The sequence below is a fragment of the Chinchilla lanigera genome, unplaced genomic scaffold (assembly GCF_000276665.1).
Source record: "Chinchilla lanigera isolate Chin_1 unplaced genomic scaffold, ChiLan1.0 scaffold00025, whole genome shotgun sequence".
Classification (NCBI taxonomy): Eukaryota; Metazoa; Chordata; class Mammalia; order Rodentia; family Chinchillidae; genus Chinchilla; species Chinchilla lanigera.
The window spans coordinates 17,920,462-17,940,446 of NW_004955426.1; the positions used below are offsets into that span (position 1 = coordinate 17,920,462).

General features: G+C 41.6%; 1 protein-coding gene and 1 long non-coding RNA gene across 6 annotated transcripts in view; one reads left to right on the forward strand and one right to left on the reverse strand.

Annotated features, from left to right (window-relative positions):
- Positions 1–6,633, reverse strand: part of LOC106148677 — a 30,004-nt gene extending 23,371 nt beyond the window's left edge. The window contains exons 1-2 of one of the 2 annotated variants that reach the window (XR_001234322.1): positions 6,527–6,633; positions 4,537–4,652 (exon numbers count right to left, since the gene is read on the reverse strand). This is a non-coding gene — a long non-coding RNA (uncharacterized LOC106148677). Of the gene's footprint in view, positions 1–4,531; positions 4,653–6,526 lie in introns of both variants that reach the window. The other variant, XR_001234321.1, reaches the window with a different exon arrangement.
- Positions 1–19,985, forward strand: part of Pdzd2 (PDZ domain containing 2) — a 374,195-nt gene that overhangs the window by 319,740 nt on the left and 34,470 nt on the right. For all 4 annotated transcript variants that reach the window (XM_005386151.2, XM_005386153.2, XM_013514972.1 and 1 more), the window contains 8 exons: positions 1,341–1,486; positions 4,554–4,673; positions 5,761–5,875; positions 8,766–8,839; positions 8,974–9,187; positions 10,046–10,163; positions 11,790–11,922; positions 19,028–19,109. In XM_005386151.2, coding sequence (XP_005386208.1) covers positions 1,341–1,486; positions 4,554–4,673; positions 5,761–5,875; positions 8,766–8,839; positions 8,974–9,187; positions 10,046–10,163; positions 11,790–11,922; positions 19,028–19,109 — 1,002 coding nt within the window. The remainder of the gene's footprint in view (positions 1–1,340; positions 1,487–4,553; positions 4,674–5,760; positions 5,876–8,765; positions 8,840–8,973; positions 9,188–10,045; positions 10,164–11,789; positions 11,923–19,027; positions 19,110–19,985) is intronic.

The following is a 19,985-nucleotide window of genomic DNA, read 5'->3' on the forward strand; positions in this document are numbered from 1 at the left end:
TCTAGATCTAATGCTGGAAATAAATCAAATGTCCATCACCAATAGACTGGGTCAATAGCAGTTCCATTATACAAGGAAGTATTACACAGAATGAAAGTGAGCAGGCTGGTGGCATATAAGCAACACAGTTGAATTTCACAAATAAATGTTAGAACAAGGAGCGAGGACTGGGGATATAGCACAGCAGCACAGCACCTACCTAGCAAGCACAAGGTCATGAGTTCAATTTCCAGTACCAAAAAAAAAAAAAGAATAAGGAGTCAGATGTAAAAAAGTACATATTCTATGCATTCATCCATGTAAAGTTCAAAAATGAACAAAAACAATGTATGATGCTTAACAGTCAGGATCCTGGGCGCCCCTGGGTGAGAGGGGGTCAGTGGCACAGAGGGAACTCCGGGGGTTCTGCTTCATGTTCTGTTTCTTGAGCTGGATAGTGGTTAGTGGCACCTTCATTTTGTGGATTTTCAGTGAATTGTATACTTCGCATGTATGCACATTTCTGTAATTTTTATATTTCATTTGAAAGTTTTTTCTCTCCCTGCGCTGTGTTAAACATTTTTAATTAGTGCACGTTTGCAGCACACGCTGTTCAGATTCCTTATGTGGAGCTGGTCTGTGTAATAACATCTTAATTCCTTTTTTCATCCCCTGCCCCTCCCCTTCCTCCATTTCTTGATCCCCTTCCTCTTTGAAACAGATCTATCTCCCTGCTTGCTATTATCTTTCTTTTATTTTGCTCTATATTTATATTTTGAGCTCTCATATAACAAGCATGTGATATTTAAGTATCTGTGTCTGATTTATTCACCTAACATTATAGTCTCCAGGTGCATCCATTTTCCTACATATGACTCATTTTTCTTTCTTTATGGCAAAGCAACTCTCCATTTTGTGTAAATAACGTATTTTCTTTACCATTCATCATTACTGTACATTGGAAGTAAGGCATCTGCCCAATGATGGAATTGCACCAATGAGAGTGCTGCTCCTCCCTCGCTGCTGATGGCCCTCCCACTGTTGTTGATAGCTCACTATCATTTATTTCACTCCCCCCACTTCATCTGACTTGGATCAAACATATTTGTTGCCCCTCAGCCAATTGGTCGCTTCAAAAAATGGCAATTTCTTCATCACCAAGCATTAAGGGCCTGAACACCCAATGGGCTTGTGCAGAGCTTGGTGGGAGGACCCTGGGAGCTGTGTGCTTTAGGTGTCTTGGCCGCCAGGTCTTCTGAAACCATGGCTATGTGTGTAAATGCAGCCAGTCCATGCCTGTGGATGCTCTTAGGAGTCTTCTCATCCCATAGCAATGCACATTCTTCCTGCCTCTTTTCAAGGGGGTGTCCACCGCCTGGAGTCTGTTGAAGAATATAACGAGCTGATGGTGCGCAATGGGGACCCTCGAGTCAGGATGCTGGAGGTCTCCCGAGATGGCAGGAAACACTCCCTTCCTCAACTTCTGGACTCCTCTGGGACAGGACAGGTCAGTCCTGGGCTGTGGTGCCTCTTGCTGGCTTCCAGGCACAGTTGCTTGGATATAGACTGAAGAAAATGCTTCCATCCCCTGGGTCTCCAGGCTTTTCTCCCCACCCACCACTGCCTCCAATACCAGCAAGGGCTTACGTGTTACGAACGTCCATCCAAGTGGACCACAGTAGTTAGATCTGGAGAAATGGTAGAGAGAGTGATTTCTACCCAGACAGACTAGACAAGGAATAAGCCTACTAGTTGAAAAAAGTAAGGGAAAACAAATCTGTTGGATCTCAACATCTTGATCCTCTTCCTACTGTGCGTTTTGGAACTGAGAGTTGCTTTCAACTGCCAGGAAACAATGGCGTCTCACAGTCTGTGGTGAACCACCGTCACTTATTTAATGGGAGCATCATGTGTCAGCATCACAACTGTGTGGTGGGCATGCGCAGCTATGCCTGTGCCGTGCCTGGGTCCTACCTGCTACACGGTGACGGCTCAGTGCTTTAGTGTCCCAGAGCCTGTTCCTCTCAGAGCACTGGCTCCTCCTCAATCATAGGGTCCCCAAGCCCCTAGAAACCTCAACCACGTTGAGGTAGGCTCAGTTTCTAGGGAACTTATAGGGTTCCTTGAGTCCTGGCACCATCAGCCAGAAGGCTGAGAGGAAACCATTCACATTTCTCCCCAGTCCTACAGTGAAACAGGGCTGGAGGAGAAAGGTGGGTGATTGGTAATATCTATCAGTGCTTGGAGACTCATAGATGGTAGAGTTCTGATGGTCTTGTGTCAGGTTGTCTGGGTTGGGCCCTTAACTTGGCATGTTATAATGATTTTGCAGATGAAACAAGTGAATCTTAAAGAAATTAAACATTTTGCTCAAGGTGATATACCAGAAAAGTGCATGAACATGGTCGATTTTGCATCAGGATCAAATATGTGTCTTGCTTCTGTTGCTCTTTACCTGACCAGGAAAAAAAAAAGTGCCTGTGTTTCAGAAGCAATTGCTGATCAAACAGAGTTGGGTGTTGAACTCACCCAAAGATAGCTTGAGGAGGATGAGGCACCAAAGAAAAGCAGAGAGAAAGAATTGCCTGAGATCTGTTAAAAGTCACCCAGACCCATGGCTAGAGACAGACACATCTGCGGCTGGCTCGTAATCATCCAGTTGGACACACAGAGACAGGGGAAGACCAGAAAGTGGTGGGAGAGCCACGTTGTCAGGCTGTTTTAGTGAGTGTGAAAGATGAGAGAGGTTTACTGCCATCATGCTAAAGATCTAGTGTTGACGTGATGATTTTTCAACTGACCCGCAGAGGAAACCTGACCATATTTATAGCCCAGAAACATCTGTTCCTAATGAGGCTTCCAGGAATCAGGAAGCTCATGCTAGTATAGGGTGTTTTAGAGAGGAATTTTTCCCTCTTCAAACTGCCCTGTTTCTATCTGCTTATTTCCTTGCCTTTTCTTTTTCTAGGATTCACCTTTTTTTCCCGTTCTCTTTCCCTCCACTAAAAACCACTGCTTAGAATAAAGTAGCCAGTAGAAGTTTTTCTGCACAGATGGAAGAGTTTTGCACCAAGTAGCTGTGTGTGTACTGAGCACTTTGGAAGTGGCCAGTGAGACTGAGGAGTGCAGTTTGAAGTGTAATCGTCTCAGTTTATTTTTTATTTTTTTTTTTTTTTGGTTTTTCTCCGGTACCAGGAACCGAACTCACGACCTTGCGCTTGCCAGGCAGGCGCTTTGCCGCTGAGCTAAATCCCCAGCCCCTCTCAGTTTAAACATAGAAGCCATTGGTGGCCAATGGCTACCATACTGGACAGCGTAAGTCTGAAAATCAGTGGGTCCCCTGAAACTCAGACCTGTGAAGCACACAGGCCTTTGGTGCCCAGTGGTTCCTAAAAGGGAGACTGAGTAAGATAGTGATGAAGATTACTGACCAGAAAAAGAATTCCCTGATGAGGTCACATGCGAACCTCTGCATTTGAAAGTTGGAAACCATGGGTTGGGTCTGACATCTCTACAGTGGTTTCGGTAAGAGGGTAATAACCATGCCAAGTGTGCATCATTTATTTAATGAGACCAAGTCTTGGAGGCCCACATAACTGGCAGAAGTACTGTAAAACTGCACAGTCTAATTGTTCTAAGCTGCCAGGGATACAAAAATGTCACTGGGGGACAACACCTCATCTCTGCATTTGAATGTCACAGACATGAGTTAAAGGTAAAAGCCACTTTGTCATGTGTCTTTTCTCACATTAAACACAGAAAAAATTTTGGCTTGTGCTAGAATATCTGCATCATTTAAGATATTATTCTAAGAAGAATGGCAAGGAGCTAGATCATAAGAGTGTATTAGCAATAGCCACTTAATCTCTTGTTTATGTTATAACTACTGCACCCTGTGAGCACACAGGAATATTTTGCATGAGGGAAATGAAAAAGGAATGGAGATTTGTACTGCTCTGTGCCAGATAGAGAAAGTGTGGCTTATGGGAAAATATTTTATTTTCCAAATGTGAGGGATTAGAGCTAAAGTGGCTGTCGTCTCTCAGTGGGATGTTTTATGTGGAATAATAGTTTTCTGGGTTTGTGGTTTGCATTTTATAAGAAACAAGGGTGTGCTGAGTTTTTGAATAAATAAAATGAAGCTTTAAATGTTGAGATACTTTGTGACTATGATTGTGAACTTTGGATGGGGGCAGGGATTGGGCATAATTTCGAAAGAGAGCTCAGCCACAGAGTGGTCATCCCCTATCTCTGAGGTCTCTTGGTTTCTGGTTCCTGACTTCATTCCAGCAGCAGGGTCTACAGAATGTGGTCAAGGAAAGAGCAACAAAGTGCGCTTGGTGTCCAAACAGTTCTTTGTGGAGGAAGCGTGGCAGTGTATTGCAGTAGGGACTCTTGCTCCAGTAATATTGGTAGTAAACTTTCAAGCCACTAGACCAGAGATGGGTCAAAGAGAAATCACTGTTTAACACAAAAGACAACTGAGATTTCCGAGGTCAGATCATATCTGTATGCCAGAGCCCACAACAAGATAAATGAGAGTATCTCTAACCTCACCGTGTGCTGGTGTTCAGGAATACCACATCGTGAAGAAGTCCACCCGCTCCCTCAGCACGACTCATGTGGAATCTCCTTGGAGACTCATTCGGCCTTCTGTTATCTCCATCATTGGGCTGTACAAAGAAAAAGGCAAGGTAAGCTCTTTTCTGCAGACTCTTTTCTTAATGATTAATATTTTGCCAGATTTTTTTTTTTGATACCAGGAATTGAACTCAGGATCTTGCGCTTGCCAGGCAGGCGCTTGTGCCGCTGAGCTATATCCCCAGTCCTCCAGTTTTTATTTTTCGTAGTACATGTTTCTGATACATATTGATTACATTTTATGGGGAGTTGATACATGCACATGAAACATCTTAGTTATTTTTCATCCCTTCCCTTCCCCTTCCCCCTCGCTTTATCTGTTAATCACCTTCCCATATGAGAGACATCTATCTCCCTACTTATTATCTGTCCTTTATTTTGTTCTTTTTAAATGGTTAATTTTTTAAAATTTATTTTCACTATTTGCTTTTTCCATAAAATAGAAAGTAACAGATATAAAGAGGGATAGATTAAGTGATCGTGTTGATTTCCTGTGGCCTCGGAGTGTGGGACAGTCATACTCTTCTTGCCCTTAAGATGTAAGCCGTCACCAACACCTGGCTGCTAGGCTGCTGGAATTAAGAGTTCAAGGGCAGAATGAATAACCCCTAACCTTTTTTTTTTGGTAGGGGGTGTTCTGGGAATTGAACCCATGACCTCCAACTTTTACCTCCACTGAAAGAAACTCAGAACCTGTAGCTTCAGGGAATGCTCCCAGTTATTCTTTTGAGTGAATTTCACAGCAATGCCATTATTATAAGAGAAATGACAGGAATAACTCGATACACAAATATCAAAATGTACGCATTGATAGTATACAAAATGGGAAGACAAAAATTTAAAAAAGAAAAGAAATATGGTGCCTGCATAGTGTAAAATGACTCTCAAGAGTTATTTAGTTGACCCACATGAAGTTGCCATTCTTAGAGAACAAAGGTTGTCAAATATTAATGCAACACACAGCTAATGTAATGCAAATAGGTCTAAGGAGGGAGTTGGGGAAGTGAATACAAACTTGAATTTGTAGCTCTACTTTAAGACTGATTAAAAATGACACTGAAGTTAAATGCTGTAGTGGTGAGGATGCCGCCACTGAAATATTGCAAATCCCAATTTTACTGCCGTCTACCTTGAATGCAGGGCCTCGGCTTTAGCATTGCTGGAGGTCGAGACTGCATTCGAGGCCAGATGGGGATTTTCGTGAAGACCATCTTCCCAAACGGGTCAGCCGCAGAGGACGGAAGACTTAAGGAAGGTAGGAGACACCTCTTGGTGGTGCTGCACGACGCTGAGCTTTGAGTCTATGAGATTCTGTCCCTTACACGATGGGAAGCAAGCGGCATGGCAAGGGCCGTGGGCCTGAGGGTCCTCTAGACCAGGACTGCCTCCTTCACTTCCTCATCCTGGTCTTGGAGAGCTGATGCAACCTAGGCTTCTCTGTCCTTGGTTGTAAACTTGGGATATTAATGCCTACCTTGAAGAGGTGTTGTGAGGATTAAATGAGATAATCTGTGCGAAGTGGCTTTATATTCCCATGGAGGACGTAAATATTTATCTTATCTGCTTGCTTAGTCCTTTATCATGTTCCTTACCTTGAAATTTCCTGAGAGTTTTGCATTCTATTCTCACCTCAAGGCTGGTGTGGAAGTAAAGTACCTGACCATGATATTTAATTATCAACCTCGACATATTTTAATTCCTAAATGAACATCTTTTTCATTCTCCGTATCACCTACATTTTGCCACGAGTACATATCTACACAATTCCTTATGAATGTGAATAAAGGAGACACTGAGATGCCAAGTTATAAACATGCTTAAATGTTTAAATACACCTTATATTTTATAGTGCTCTAATATTTACAAAGCGTTTTCATATGTTTACATTACTAACTACATTACAGACCTGTTGAGTAGGGATTTGGAGTGATCATTTCACAAATATGGAAACACACTCAGAAGGGCTTGGTGGCTAGAAATTCATCCCACTCTTCATAAGCAGCAGCAGTGAAATTCAAACCCCAGGGAAGTTCTGATCTCGTGGTCAGTTCCTCTCCCCACCTTACTGCTGCTGCCTCAGTTAAGCACAGAGGCCCAGAGACTCAAAAGTCATTCTTCCTTCTTTAATGTGTCATGATGCTGGAGAAAATAAAATTTACATAAGCCAGAGCTTCCTTCATGTACAGACACAACAGCTGCTTTTAACAGAGAATCTCCTTATGTGTACATTGACATATCTATATTCTTGTTAGCAAGTATTTATTTAGATTATGGCTATATGCTTATATAAAGCAAAATGATGAAAAAGTCCTGACTATATTTTAAATGTCATTCACCAAAGCATAAATCCTGATTTTTCCACTCCCTATTCAAACACCCTTTTTGTTAGTGATTAAGTCAAAATCCAGTGTTTCTGGCCACCTTGGAAAGTGCTATGACTGTCCCATTCACTTGATGCAAGCTATAGGGGCTGTTGAGTTACACTGGTTAACTTTTTTGTAAACTGACCGAGAGTAAATTGGAGTCCCATTTTTTTAGGCAGAACAACTACAGAAGCCTGTGTGCTAGCGATATGACATAGGCTTCATGCTCCAGGGCAGAATATTTCTTTCTCTGTCTTACAGGAAGAGTTAACCCCAGGTGGTATTTGTGTCCAGTTTCAGAGCAATGTAAAATTCTAGCAGAGCATTTTTATAATGGATGTGCCATGTGTTCAGTTGATTGAAATTCATCCTGTAAGGATGGTAAAATGGAGCAAAACAGAGAGAAGAAAAAAGTAGTTAGGAAAGGGAATAGCGCTTGATTCTCCTAAATACTGTTTCTTCATATGTATTCATTTGTGAGAAATGTAAGTCATTAAAATGGATTTTCAACTGTTGAGTGATATACCTTTAAAAAGCCTTGCATCAAATTTAAGAGCATACCCAAGCATGTTGATGTTTCTATCCTTTTCCCATGTGAACACAAACCTAAAACATAATTGAGTAACTGTTTATGCCAGCTGATTTTCAAGCAGAGATTATTCCCCTTATTTTACAACTTTGGTGGTTGCACTAAAAGAAGGCACCTGATGAACATAAGGGGCACCCCTGCCTTTTGGTAACTGCTCTGCAGGATCCCTCTCATCAAATGCACTCTGTGCTCCTGGGATTAGCTGCCTGCGAGAGGTGAAAATGTATGTTCGTACGCCGCTTTGCACTTTGTGAGGGTAGGATGTCTCTTTCCCTAACCACACCATTGTGCGAAGCTCCTCTGTTCCTCTCTCTGGGGTATCTTGATAGTATTTGTGATGAACTGTTGTTCCAAAAAGCAGCCTGTATCACAAGAGTGCAAAACAGAAACGGGTTTCTTACAAGTCACCAGAATGTTGTGTTCCTTTACTTTCCCACTGACACTATCAACAGCTTGAGAAGTGAGCTGACTGTATCCTGTCAGGGCTGAGGATGATAGGCTAGTTGAGGTGGGGAAGAGATAAACCAGTATGTGCGTGCGCATGCCTCACGGTTTGACGTCATCCTGAAGTGCTTGACATTACGTGACAGTAATCTCTGCGACACAAGCACCCTGGCTAACAATGGGCACCCCGGCCCCACATCAAGAAGACCAGACCTCTAGACTATTTCAGAGATGGGGCTTAATAATTTCCCAGCAAGTTTTTTTCTTGTCATTGAAACTATTTTCTACACTCTATGATGATTTTCTGGGAATCTGGTCTTTCTACAAATATAGCAGTGGCTTCTCGGATGTTTTATGAGTTCGTGCTTCATTGCCAGTGGTTTTAAATTTTTAAACAATGACTGTGAGAAAAGACTTGGAACGCGGTGCTTGCAGTTCAGTCTCTAAACACAGGATATCTACTGTTGCACTTGTCAATGGTTAAAGAATAAGATCTTAATGCTTCCCCTAGTTGCTTTAATTGATTAAAATCTAGAGTTATTGCAAAATAACACGCATTTGAATTAATTGTCCCATTTTTGTGACATTGCTGGGAGCGAGGCTTATGAAAGTGAATTGGAACAATAAAAGTCACTTTATGGCGTAGTAAATCAGAGACCATATGGTATCTTATTCTAATAGTAACCAAGCAGTTGGCTTCCAGTAAATTAAGGCTTAACGTTAATGTAATTCTCACGTTTGGTCACCAGGGGATGAAATCCTAGATGTAAATGGAATACCAATAAAAGGCTTGACGTTTCAAGAAGCCATTCATACCTTCAAGGTAACAGCATTCTTACTGATCTCCCCTACCGTCTTCGTTTCTTCTTCCTTTATTTCCTTCCGGGGTGGGTGTGGTGAGATCTTTTTCCCACTTTGTAAGGACACCTAACCCACTTCTCCTTTTTGTTTCCACAGCAAATCCGGAGTGGGCTGTTTGTGTTAACAGTTCGCACCAAGTTACTGAGCCCCAGCCTCACACCCTGCTCGACCCCCACACACATGAGCAGATCGAGCTCTCCGAACTTCAACACCAGTGGGGGGACTTCAAGCGAGGAAGGCAGCTCCTCCGTGGGACGGAAGGCCCCGGGACCCAAGGACAGAATTGTCATGGAAGTCACACTCAACAAAGGTGATCCGAGCTCCTCCTCGCTTCTTCTTTGCATTCTTTTGAATAACAGTTTGGAATCTGCCCTTGGGTTAATTTTTGCTCAACTTTTCTAAGAACTGTTCCTTTGGAACCATCTGCTGTCAACAACAGATGGTGTACTGTACATGGACAGTGGGATCAAAAGTACAGGTTTTAGTCATTTTCCAAAAGTGAGGGGAAGTTACTGGCAGCACAAGGGTCTTCAGGCTCTCCCTGTCTGAGTCATTGTGAAAGTCTGAGTCACTGTGGAGCAGTAAATCAGAGACCATATGGTTTCTTATTCTAGTACTAACCAAGCAGTGGCATAGACCCATGTTTTTAAAAAAAAAAAAAATCACTGAGTGGTTTAATTGTAGGACTCCTACAAAAGTGTAAAGAATACAGGTAAGAATATAGTTAATACCGGTAACTAGAAGTCATGGGTGGTCATCTTTGTTTTTCATCCCCACCCACTGGGAAAATATGATTAACAAATAACCAAGACATTAGTTACTAAAAAGAAAGATCAAAAAAAAACCCTAAAAGTTTGTATGCCCAAAATGAAAACATTCCTTATACTCTGCGTATTTCCAGAAACACATTTGACGAAGCTCTTTAGACTAAGCAAAGAGTAAATCACTGAATAATTTATAGCCCACAGTTAGCCCCTGGTTCGGCCATGGACTCTTTTCTTTAGCAGAATTTGGCAATGTTGAGAAAGAAGAGCAGAAATACGTTCTGAAACTGGAGCAAAACTAACTGGTTAGCAATGTGAATATAAGTATAGTTTCAGATTAGTTCTACTTCTCTTCTGGTTACTGTGTGATTTTTGCTATTTTCTTTGCATCCTGCCTCACACAGAGCCAAGGGTTGGATTGGGCATTGGTGCCTGCTGCTTAGCTTTGGAAAACAGTCCTCCTGGCATCTACATCCACAGCCTTGCCCCGGGATCAGTGGCCAAGATGGAGAGCAACCTGAGGTTGGTTGGACCCCTCCTATCATGGGTTCTGGTATCTTCTTGAATATGTGAACACATACACACTTATCAGCTCTGTTATATTCCTTTATGGAATTCCACGTCCTTCAATTATTTCCAGTAACACAGCCAAGATTACAAGTCTTAGCATTTGCAAAGACAAAAAGCTCATGTAAATAAAATTTGGTTAAATCAGAGAACTCTGGGTATTAGCGTCCCTACCTGTTTGGTTTTATTTGAACTGAGAAGTTCAGTTTCATAGTTTTAACAAAATAGAATACTGTATAGGTAGTTGATTATCTCAGTATAGTCTTTTACTTTTAAATTAATTTATACAAAATTCGTATGAGATGGTGGAACTGTTCATATGGTTCAGAATCACTGGTTGCAAAAGAGTCCTGAAATCAGGCCTTGAATGGGAGGCCTTTCTTACTCAGTATCGTCTCTTGATCTCTTCCACTGCTCTCATGCTGTTTGAGTAGGGCCGTCTAGGGGTCTGTTGTCTGAATCCCAGAGCTTCTGATTTCTCAGTGCAGAGCATTGAGTCACATCATGAGTGTTCTGTTTATAGGAGAGACCTCTAGGTGTTCCATTCTGCAGTCATTGCAGTGGGTCGGTGCCCACCTAAACTTCCTAGGAATGTACCCACATCATACAAAGCACTGTACAAACAATATCACCTTTCCCTCCTAAGCGTCTAAGTCCTTCAGCAGTTGAAACATTGTTAAAATGGCATTCCTTGAGGTTGCCGTTTGGGAACCCTGTTAATAGATTACATTACAGTCTTAGTTAATCATCAGAGTGAATTTCCATATGAAAAAACAACTTAGCAAATCATCCAAAAGTACATTAAAGAAAATATACTTGTAGAACCCGAGGAAAAAAACCTCTTTTAATGATATCCCAAGATGATGTTTCTTTCTTGAATGGTTCCATATGTTTGGAGCCTGCCAAATGAACATTCTTCAAACCCCATGTAAAGAGTCTTTGTTCTCTCCCACTGAGTTCTCTCCCTGTAATTTCAAGTCAAAATGGGCAACTTGTCCCCAACTTCTCATTTGTTCAAATGCGAAACGTTTTTACAAATTCTTGGGTAACCTTTGAGCTTTCAGATATTTCCTCCTTAAATTATTTTACAGTAATCATTTCAAGATGGTAGGAGGAAGGAAGAAGCTGATGGTGGCCGAGGGGCTGTCACGCCACAGCCCGGTCAGACAGACTTGCGTTAGTTCAATAGTGTGGCGTTACCTGTTGGCGACCTGTGTGAGCCCATGGCCCAGCTACGTAACAGGGAAGTGGTTCTTCCTGTTAGAAGCAGTATGAAATTGTTTGGTACAGAGGCCTGGCATACAGTATGTGCTCCAGAAATGGCAGCTTTCGCTGTTGCTCTCATTCGCCATTTTATTGATCCTCTAAGAGTGTCAGTGGGTATAGATAAAAGACCTTGCCAATTCAAAACCCAGTGGATATAGGTGAATGTGTTGTTTTTTTACATGTCAGGAAAGGATGTCATTTGCTTCTTGAAAGTATTCACAAGAGATTTCATATTTCAAATCTCCCCCGTAAGGAAAGCTTTCTTAGCTTTTAAAAGGCTATTACACAGAGTGTTGATTGTGTCACCCTCCCCAGCCGTGGAGACCAGATCCTAGAAGTGAATTCCGTCAATGTCCGCCACGCCGCTCTAAGTAAAGTGCACTCCATCCTGAGCAAGTGCCCTCCGGGACCCGTCCGCCTGGTCATCGGCCGCCACCCCAACCCCAAGGTGAAATGGTCCTTCCTGTCCCGCTTTGGGAAGATGGCATGGCTGTGTCTGTCCAGCATCAGTGACCCACAGTCCAAGGATGAGACAGGTCACCTAGCGGGGGATGGAGTGTCAGCCTATGGCTGATACATGTGGGAAATAAATTTTTTATCTCAATTTCTTTGCCTTCACCTTCATACTCAGAAAATTTTCACATTATTGGGACTTTAAATTTGGGGCTACTGGGATGGACTCTTAACTCACACCTACAGCCTCAACTATTTTGGAGGCTGAAGCAGAAGGATCTCTTGAACCCAGGAATTTGAGACCAGGCTAGGTAACATAGCAAGATCTAGAGTCTAAAATAGAGGGGGAAATATCTTTTTTTTTGTTTGTTTGTTTTTTTCTGGTACCAGGGATCGAACTCACAACCTTGCGCTTGCCAAGCAGGTGCTGTGCCGCTGAGTTAAATCCCCAGCCCAGAGGGGGAAATATCTTATAAAATAAAATTTGGTCTAGTGTAAAGTAGGAATTCTGAGTAATCCCTGCTGGCTGTTTGCTGGTAATATACTAAAACTCCATGGGTATCTGCATCAAGAAAATCGGAGTGTGTTAGAATTTATGATCTGTATGACTGTTTTTGTTTAAGATAAAAAAAATTTTAACTATCATCTCTTGTTTGTTTACATGTTGGAAATTCTCTCAGCTTTAAGTGCAATACTAAGTAATTTTCCAAGTAGGTTCTGAATTTTAAATTTTATTTAAGTAAGAAATGAGACTGACAAGCCTGAAGTAGGATAAAAGTGAGTTTTTGTAATGGTCAGAAAGAAGACTACTAGGAATTTAATTTAAACTTGAATAATACACTTAATTCATTTAAACTAGTGGCTGCCTTTGCATTTCTATAATATTTCTACAGTGGCATTTTTCAAGGAAAAGTGAATGCCTTCAGATTTGAGGAGAAAAGTTGTTTTCTTAATGTTCATTTGTTTGTTGGTTCAAAAAATAATTATCAAACTACTATTTCACGCTATTTAGGTAAACATAAGGGGAAATCTGGCTTTGCAAACCAACTGCTTATTTGCAAATGTTACTTAGTAGACTTTGTTTCCGTCAAAGTTGAGCAAGAAAAAAAACCCAGCATTTCAACAAAAATGCACTGAAGCAGTTATTACATTTTTTAGCATTGTGGAGGATCCCATTTTTCTTTCTGGTGGATGGAGTCCTCAAGACTAAATTGTTAAATTCACATAGTATCTTTTCCACTAACTATTCACACAAATGCTCTCAAAGCTACTTACACAGCATAAACACATACTGAAATTCTCCTGCCTGTTTAGCTCACATGCCCATTGTCCAATAATGGTTTTGCTTGTTTTGCTAAAGATGCAGTTTGAAAACAGGAGTCCTTTCTTGGCTGATGTCATGTGGATGACCTCGTAGGAACCCCGTGTGTGATTTGGACCCGATAAGACATACAGATCTCTGTAGCTCAACCCATTTCCCGGTTGTGAGGGTGCTCATATGGTCTTCTGTTGAGCCTTTAAACGACCTTTTCTTACTTACAAGTTTTGATCAGCAGGGCAGAACAAAGTCTGATGTTAGTAGCTCAGCTGTGGATACAGCTAGTTCAGCAAGCCTGGTGCTGAACTGAAGAGGGAGTGTCCCAGAGGAGTCCCTGGGAGAAATCAGGATGGGTGCAGGGTGAGGGAGCAGACAGCTACCAAGCGCCAGGGCAGTGGGACACACCTGTCCTTTCCTACCTCCCTCTACTCAGCGTGATTCAGATCATCAGTCCTTGTCGCAGATCAGATTCATTATCCTGCCTTTCACCAAGCTTCCATCGGATGCCAGGCAACATCGCCCCGGCATGGCTACGCGGATGAATTAGGGCACATCTCAACTCAGAAAGCTTACAGTCTACTCTGAAGATCTTAACCTGAAGTCAGTGAGGGAGCCTAGCACAGCGACTCTGAATTATAAAAATTTGGGAACATGTTTTCGTTGTAGATGAAGTCAATATCTGGCATCAAATTCCCATTCCCTCATGGCCATGCTGGCAGAGTGTAAGGACACTGCTGTCATTGGATGAAAGAAGGGACCCAGGGGCTGGGGATTTAGCTCAGCGGCAAAAGCGCCTGCCTGGCAAGCGCAAGGTCGTGAGTTCGGTTCCTGGTAATGGAGAGAAAACCAAAAAAAAAAAAAAAAAAAAGAAAGAAGGGACCCAGGTTGAAGAGTGGCCTCCTCTGTCCATCCGGGCCATCATCGACCTGGGCAGGATCCCTCTGCAGTTAAGGCCCCACACCCACTTGTTTTCTTCAACATGATTATCACACTGTTGGTCCACCGTGAACTTGCAGGAATAATCACGCATCATGGGCCTCAGCTATTTGGCCATATACTTTATACTTGTATAGCTGCTTTCAATTTTTTGGAGTTAATCACGTGACACTTCTGCAAGTTCATCTTGCGTTCTAGCCACTATTTTTTGTTATTGTTTTGAGTACTTGAAGTAAAAACATTCTTAAATTAGTTTGTCCCCAATGTTTTAATCAGGTCATATTTAATGAAATCGAACCTTTTCCTCTTAACAACTCCAATGGTTATTAAGACTCTCAGTTCTTACCCACAGCCTTGCCTGTCATGTCATTTGTAGTATCATTTGAATTATATCCCAGATGGTCTCAGGCTGCTGTGCTTGTATGCAGTCAACCAGGGAGGTAATGAGAGGAAAATGTTTAAAGTATGTTACAGGCAGGTGCAAATCTGCCAAAATGGCTGGGCGTGGTGGCACATGGCTGTAATCCTAGTACTTGGGATGCTGAGGTAGGAGGATCACTGTGAGTTCCAGACCATCCTGGACTACACAGTGAGTTCACGAAGTGTAGTTTAGCCTGAGCTACATAGTGAGACCCTTGTTTCAGAAAACAAAACAAACAAACAAACAAAAAACAAATAAAAAGTAGAAAGAAAACAAGATTAAACCTGGGCATGGTGGCACATACCTGTAATCCCAGCACTCAGGAGGCTGAGGCAGGAAGATCACCAAAAGTTTGAGGCCAGCCTGGGCTATGTATGAGTTGAAGGCCAGCCTGAACTACATAGAAAGAACCTCTCTTAAAAAAAATTAAATTTTGATCTCAATAAAATAACAACTGAGTTTAGATTTAGGAGTCGATGTCATCAAAATAAAATAAATGAAAATACAATAAATGATTGAGGCAACTAAAAAGAAAGTCTGCACCAAGAGCCCTGAGTGTGCCTCTATGTGCCATGTCAGAGATGTCTTGGTGGCGTCACTGTTAGACCCTGAGAGAGGTTTATTTCTTTTTTTTTTTTTTTTTTTTTTTTTTGGTTTTTTTCCAGTACCGGGAATCAAACTCATGACCTTGTGCTTGCCAGGGAGGTGCCGTGCCGCTGAGCTAAATCCCCAGCCCTCCCAGTATAAATAGGTGCATGGTAGCTGTAAGTCCGTGCCTTGATCTGGGATTTGATGGCAGTGACAGTGTTTAGACAGAGATCTTCTTTAGGTTGAGTCAAAGGCTACTGCACTAGTTTTCTCCAAGGTGTTTTATCTATTTACGTCAGAAGCGTATTACATTAAAAATGTTTTAGTAAGTATCATTAATATAGAGTGCTGCTATTTTTTCCTACTTCCCATTTTTATCCTTTTTAGTCTATAGATGTGATGCCTTCCCTTAAAATCTGTTCAACTTTGCAGCCTCTCTCTGTCTCTGTCTCTCTCTGTGTCTCTCCCTGTCTTTCTATCTTTCGCTGTCTCTCTCTGTCTCTGTCTCTATTTCTTTGTGTCTCTGTCACTCTCTCTGTTTTTCTTTCTCTCTCTCTCTCTCTCTCTCTCTCTCTCTCTCTCTCTCTCTCTCTCTCGCTCTCTGTCTCTCTGTCTCTCTGTCTCTCTGTCTCTGTCACTTTTCACACCATTTTGCCTCCCAGTAACAGCTAGGGCAGTTCTCAGCTCCTTCCGGCAGGATTAGGATTCGCACTTGGCTTCTGCCACCGGCACTCCCTGCTCCTCCTTCCACCTCAGGAGCAGTCCAGTAAGCTGTGGCTGACCTGATACCTCCCTCGGCAGCATTTGAGAAAATTAAGTTTTCAGTGGTCTGCGGTCACTGGCCTCGAGGCATGTCTGACTTCAAAGTCCTTCCCAGCATAATAGGGGTCGTGATGTGCTCAAGTCCATTTCATCTCAGCCCCAAAGCCTCTCCCTGTTTGCCAACACAGGCAGAGGTCAAAATGGCATTTTGGCACAGGGCACAGCTCGATGGGCAGGTGGTCTGAGACCCTGAATACACAGCTTGATTCGTGTTTCTAGCCACAACCAGACGGGTTTCTGTGATAGCGTTGGAAATGTGTCCAGCAAAACCTACTTTCAGTATTTGCCTGGATTTCACGTTTCTTCTTAGGTAAACATGCTGTCCTTGGTTGTAACATCATACTATATTTTTCTTTCGGTCAAGATTCCATTTTATGTTTAATGTATTTTTATACCATTTGTCTCAGCATTTCATGCCAGTCGTTCATCTTGATACTCGATGTATGTGCTTCCTTAGTTTTTGTGTGGTTCCAAGAGAAATACCACAAGGATTTTCTTTTTTTCTGTTTTTCATAATGTCTGGAGCAGTGGCTGCCCGATTGGGATATTCAAACCTTTCAGGTCTAGACAGGCTGAGATTTGGACCTGCTAAGAAAGCAGCTTGTAGCTTGTGTTAAGTAGGAGAAGGTAACAGGAGTCCTTTTTTTCACCCACTCAGAAAAACAATTGCAAATATTGAAAGTCTAGTATCAAGGAAAATCGCAAGCGCTATTTAAGCTGATATTACTCTTTGCTTTGAGGAGGTGTGCATATGTAAGTATGTATGGCTATGTGCATGTGTGTGTACGTATTTTATTTCCTGGGAAGCCTACTTTCCATGAAGGCCAGGATATAATTATGATGTATCTGTTAGGTTAAAATGTAATGTTGAATCCAGAATAGAAATATTTATTATTAAGGCAAATCACTATGCTTATCCAAATATTATTTATGCTAAATACTATTTTAGTGCAAAGTTACCATAGTACCATTAAAAAAGAAAAATCTGTAAGTTTTCCAGTTATCTTTTGAAATAATATCATATTCAGTATATGTCAGACTTTTAAAAAAAACCTTTTCATGAATAATGACAGTTAAAGATAACAACTAATAGGAAAAAATATTCCATTAATCTACCAGTCAGTATAGATTCTAATCAAACTGCTGCTTTGAAATTTTCATAGTAATAATTGATCCAGGCCAGAATCATCGGTGAGGTAAAAGCATGAGATAAAGGTATCTTGGGGCAGCAGCAGGACTTTTACACAGTCTCAAACTATAACCTCACAGATTATTATTAATGACCATGGAAAATCCTAGTGGAGAAAACTGGCAAGTCCCACCCTAACCAAGAGATCACAGATATCATCAGCAGTTACGAGACATGTTGACCTTGAGTGCCTCTAGATGCATAGATGAGGAAACCATTTTTTGTAGTTTTTCTACCAAAAAAGAAAAAGACATGATTCTAAGCATGAGGAAACTATCAGGCAGATCCTGATGGAGGGTTCGGATCAGACTGGGTTTCTTCCAAAGTATCAGTATCATGAAAGACAAAGAAAGCCTCAGAACTGCTCAAGTTTAACAGTGATGAAAGCCACATAACAGCTAAATCCTGGACTGCATTCTGGATTGCCAAAAACGGTTTTTCTATAAAGCACTACTACACAAAAAAGTTGGTCCACGATGGTCCACGGTCCAAACCGAGATACGCTTACACCAGAATGGAAACCCACTGCACCCGCAGGCACTCCCTTTAGGTCAGGTGACATTTTCACCCTTAGTTGATGAAGGAAACTGCTTGCTAATTTGCATTCTGAAAGAAGGTCCTTACCTCATCACAGGCTGACATCAAACTTTCTATGAACTAATTGCAGCCTGCGGACACACTTAGTACCACTCCTAAAAGTAAGACAGTATTAGAACAAATGGTTAAATCAGAATGTGAAATATGTGTTAGATAATAATCAGTGATAAATTTTCTCAATCTGATAATAGTAACATGGCTATTTGAGCAGGTAGTTTTTGTCGGAGGTATGTGCTAAAATATTCCAGGTGAAAGACCATGATATCTGCTATTTGTAAATGGTTTAGCAAAAAGGTACAGCAGAATGTGTGTGCGTTTATGTTTGTGCACACAAGCACAGGCACATCAAGAGAAGGCGTGTGTGTAAATGTGGCAGGATATCAAAAGTTAGTAACTCTTGCCATTAGTGTGAGCTCATGACTATAATCCTGTCTCCTTAGGAAGCCGAGAATCACAAATTCGATCTCAGTCTGGGCGATTTAGTGACTTAGTAACTACCTGTCTCAACATACAAGATGAAAGGGCTGGGGATGTAGCTCAGTGGGAAGGCCCTGGGTTTGATCTCCAGTACCACAGTGTATCAGTCAATAAAATAAAAAGGGTTGGGGTGGAAGACAGTGAGAAAGTACTGCATTTAGTGAGGGCTATGTTATTCTTGGACCACTCTTGCATTTTTTTGGTAGGTTTAATACTACTTTATTGTTTTTGTTTGTTTGTTGTTTGGGTATCGGAAATTGAACTCATGACCTTGCACTTGCCAGGCAGGCTGTGTGCCACTGAGCTACATCCCTGACCTAATAGCATTTTAAAGTTTAATTTTTTTAAAAAAAATTAGGGGTCGAGGGTGCAGCTCAGTGGCAGAGCACTTGCCTAGCATGTGTGAGGTCCTGGCTTCCATCCCCAGTACCATTTAAAAACAAAATTAGAAGTGAGTGTTCGAGAAAGAGGCAGATACCAGCCATGTCATGGGTGATCACGGCCCCTGAATGTTTTGCTTAATGAACTTGGGATCAGTTGATGCTCTTGTGTATATGTTGTTTGAAGCCATCCATTAACCCAGCTATTACTTACATGTCCTGAGTTATTGCTACAGAGGATGGTTGTATTCTTTTATCTTGTGATTCGACTATTTATCTGCGCTTAACTCTGACTCTAGTAGCTAAAACTATTTTCTTGGGGGAAAATAAATAAATAAAGCTATCTTATTTGTGCTTTCTGCTGAAAATCAGGTTTCCGAGCAGGAAATGGACGAAGTGATAGCACGCAGCACTTACCAGGAAAGCAAAGAGGCCAATTCTTCTCCTGGCTTAGGTACTGCAATTGCACATTTTCATTCAACATTCAGTAGCGTTTCTCATTAAGTTCACCCATGGGCACTCCCGGTGGAATCGAATTGGGTTCACTGTAATTATCAGGGTTGGTGGAAGTAGATGTCAGACAGAGTCCATACTTTCTCTTGGTTGCTACTTTTGATTTCCACAGTTATTTCATGTACTTCATTAAAGATCTAATCATGAACACTTCTTACACCACTTTCAAATAATTTGCAAGAGTGAGCCAAGAGCATTTCATGTATTTGTGCACGATTCATCTAAAATGCTGCAGATAACCAAAAAATAAATAAATAAATAAATAAAATAAAATAAAATGCTGCAGATAAAAAAACGATGAGTAATTTGGTAGACGCAGAGTATTCTCCACCCCAAAGCCAAGATTTCTTTCTATGAGTTTAAAAATGTCAGTGCGCAGAGGATAATGGAGACAGCTCAAGTTGTGATTTTCCCCTTAAGTAGAAAAGCTTAGGCAGGGAAGGATTGAGATTGAAGGTGTTCCGTCTGAATTTAAAACATTACATTGAGTTTTAAATCTTATGCTTCCTGTGGCATGGAAACCGAAAGGTTTCTGCAAACATTTCTGAGCTTGAGATTTTACTGATGTTCTGACGGATGTCCCAGAGGAAAAGGAACTGCAATATGAGTTACTGGTTGTCAGAGGAAGGGAAGGCATAGGATTTTTTGGCAACCATGAAAAACCCTGATTATTTGCATCCATAATTAATATATTTAAAGTGGACTCAGCCACAATAGGCTCTTTATTCAACTATTCATGGTCCCGATCTGCCTAAAAGCTGTGTTCTCCTAATCCCTACATCTCCTCTTGATCAGCTAGAAAAGATTTTATTAAGCC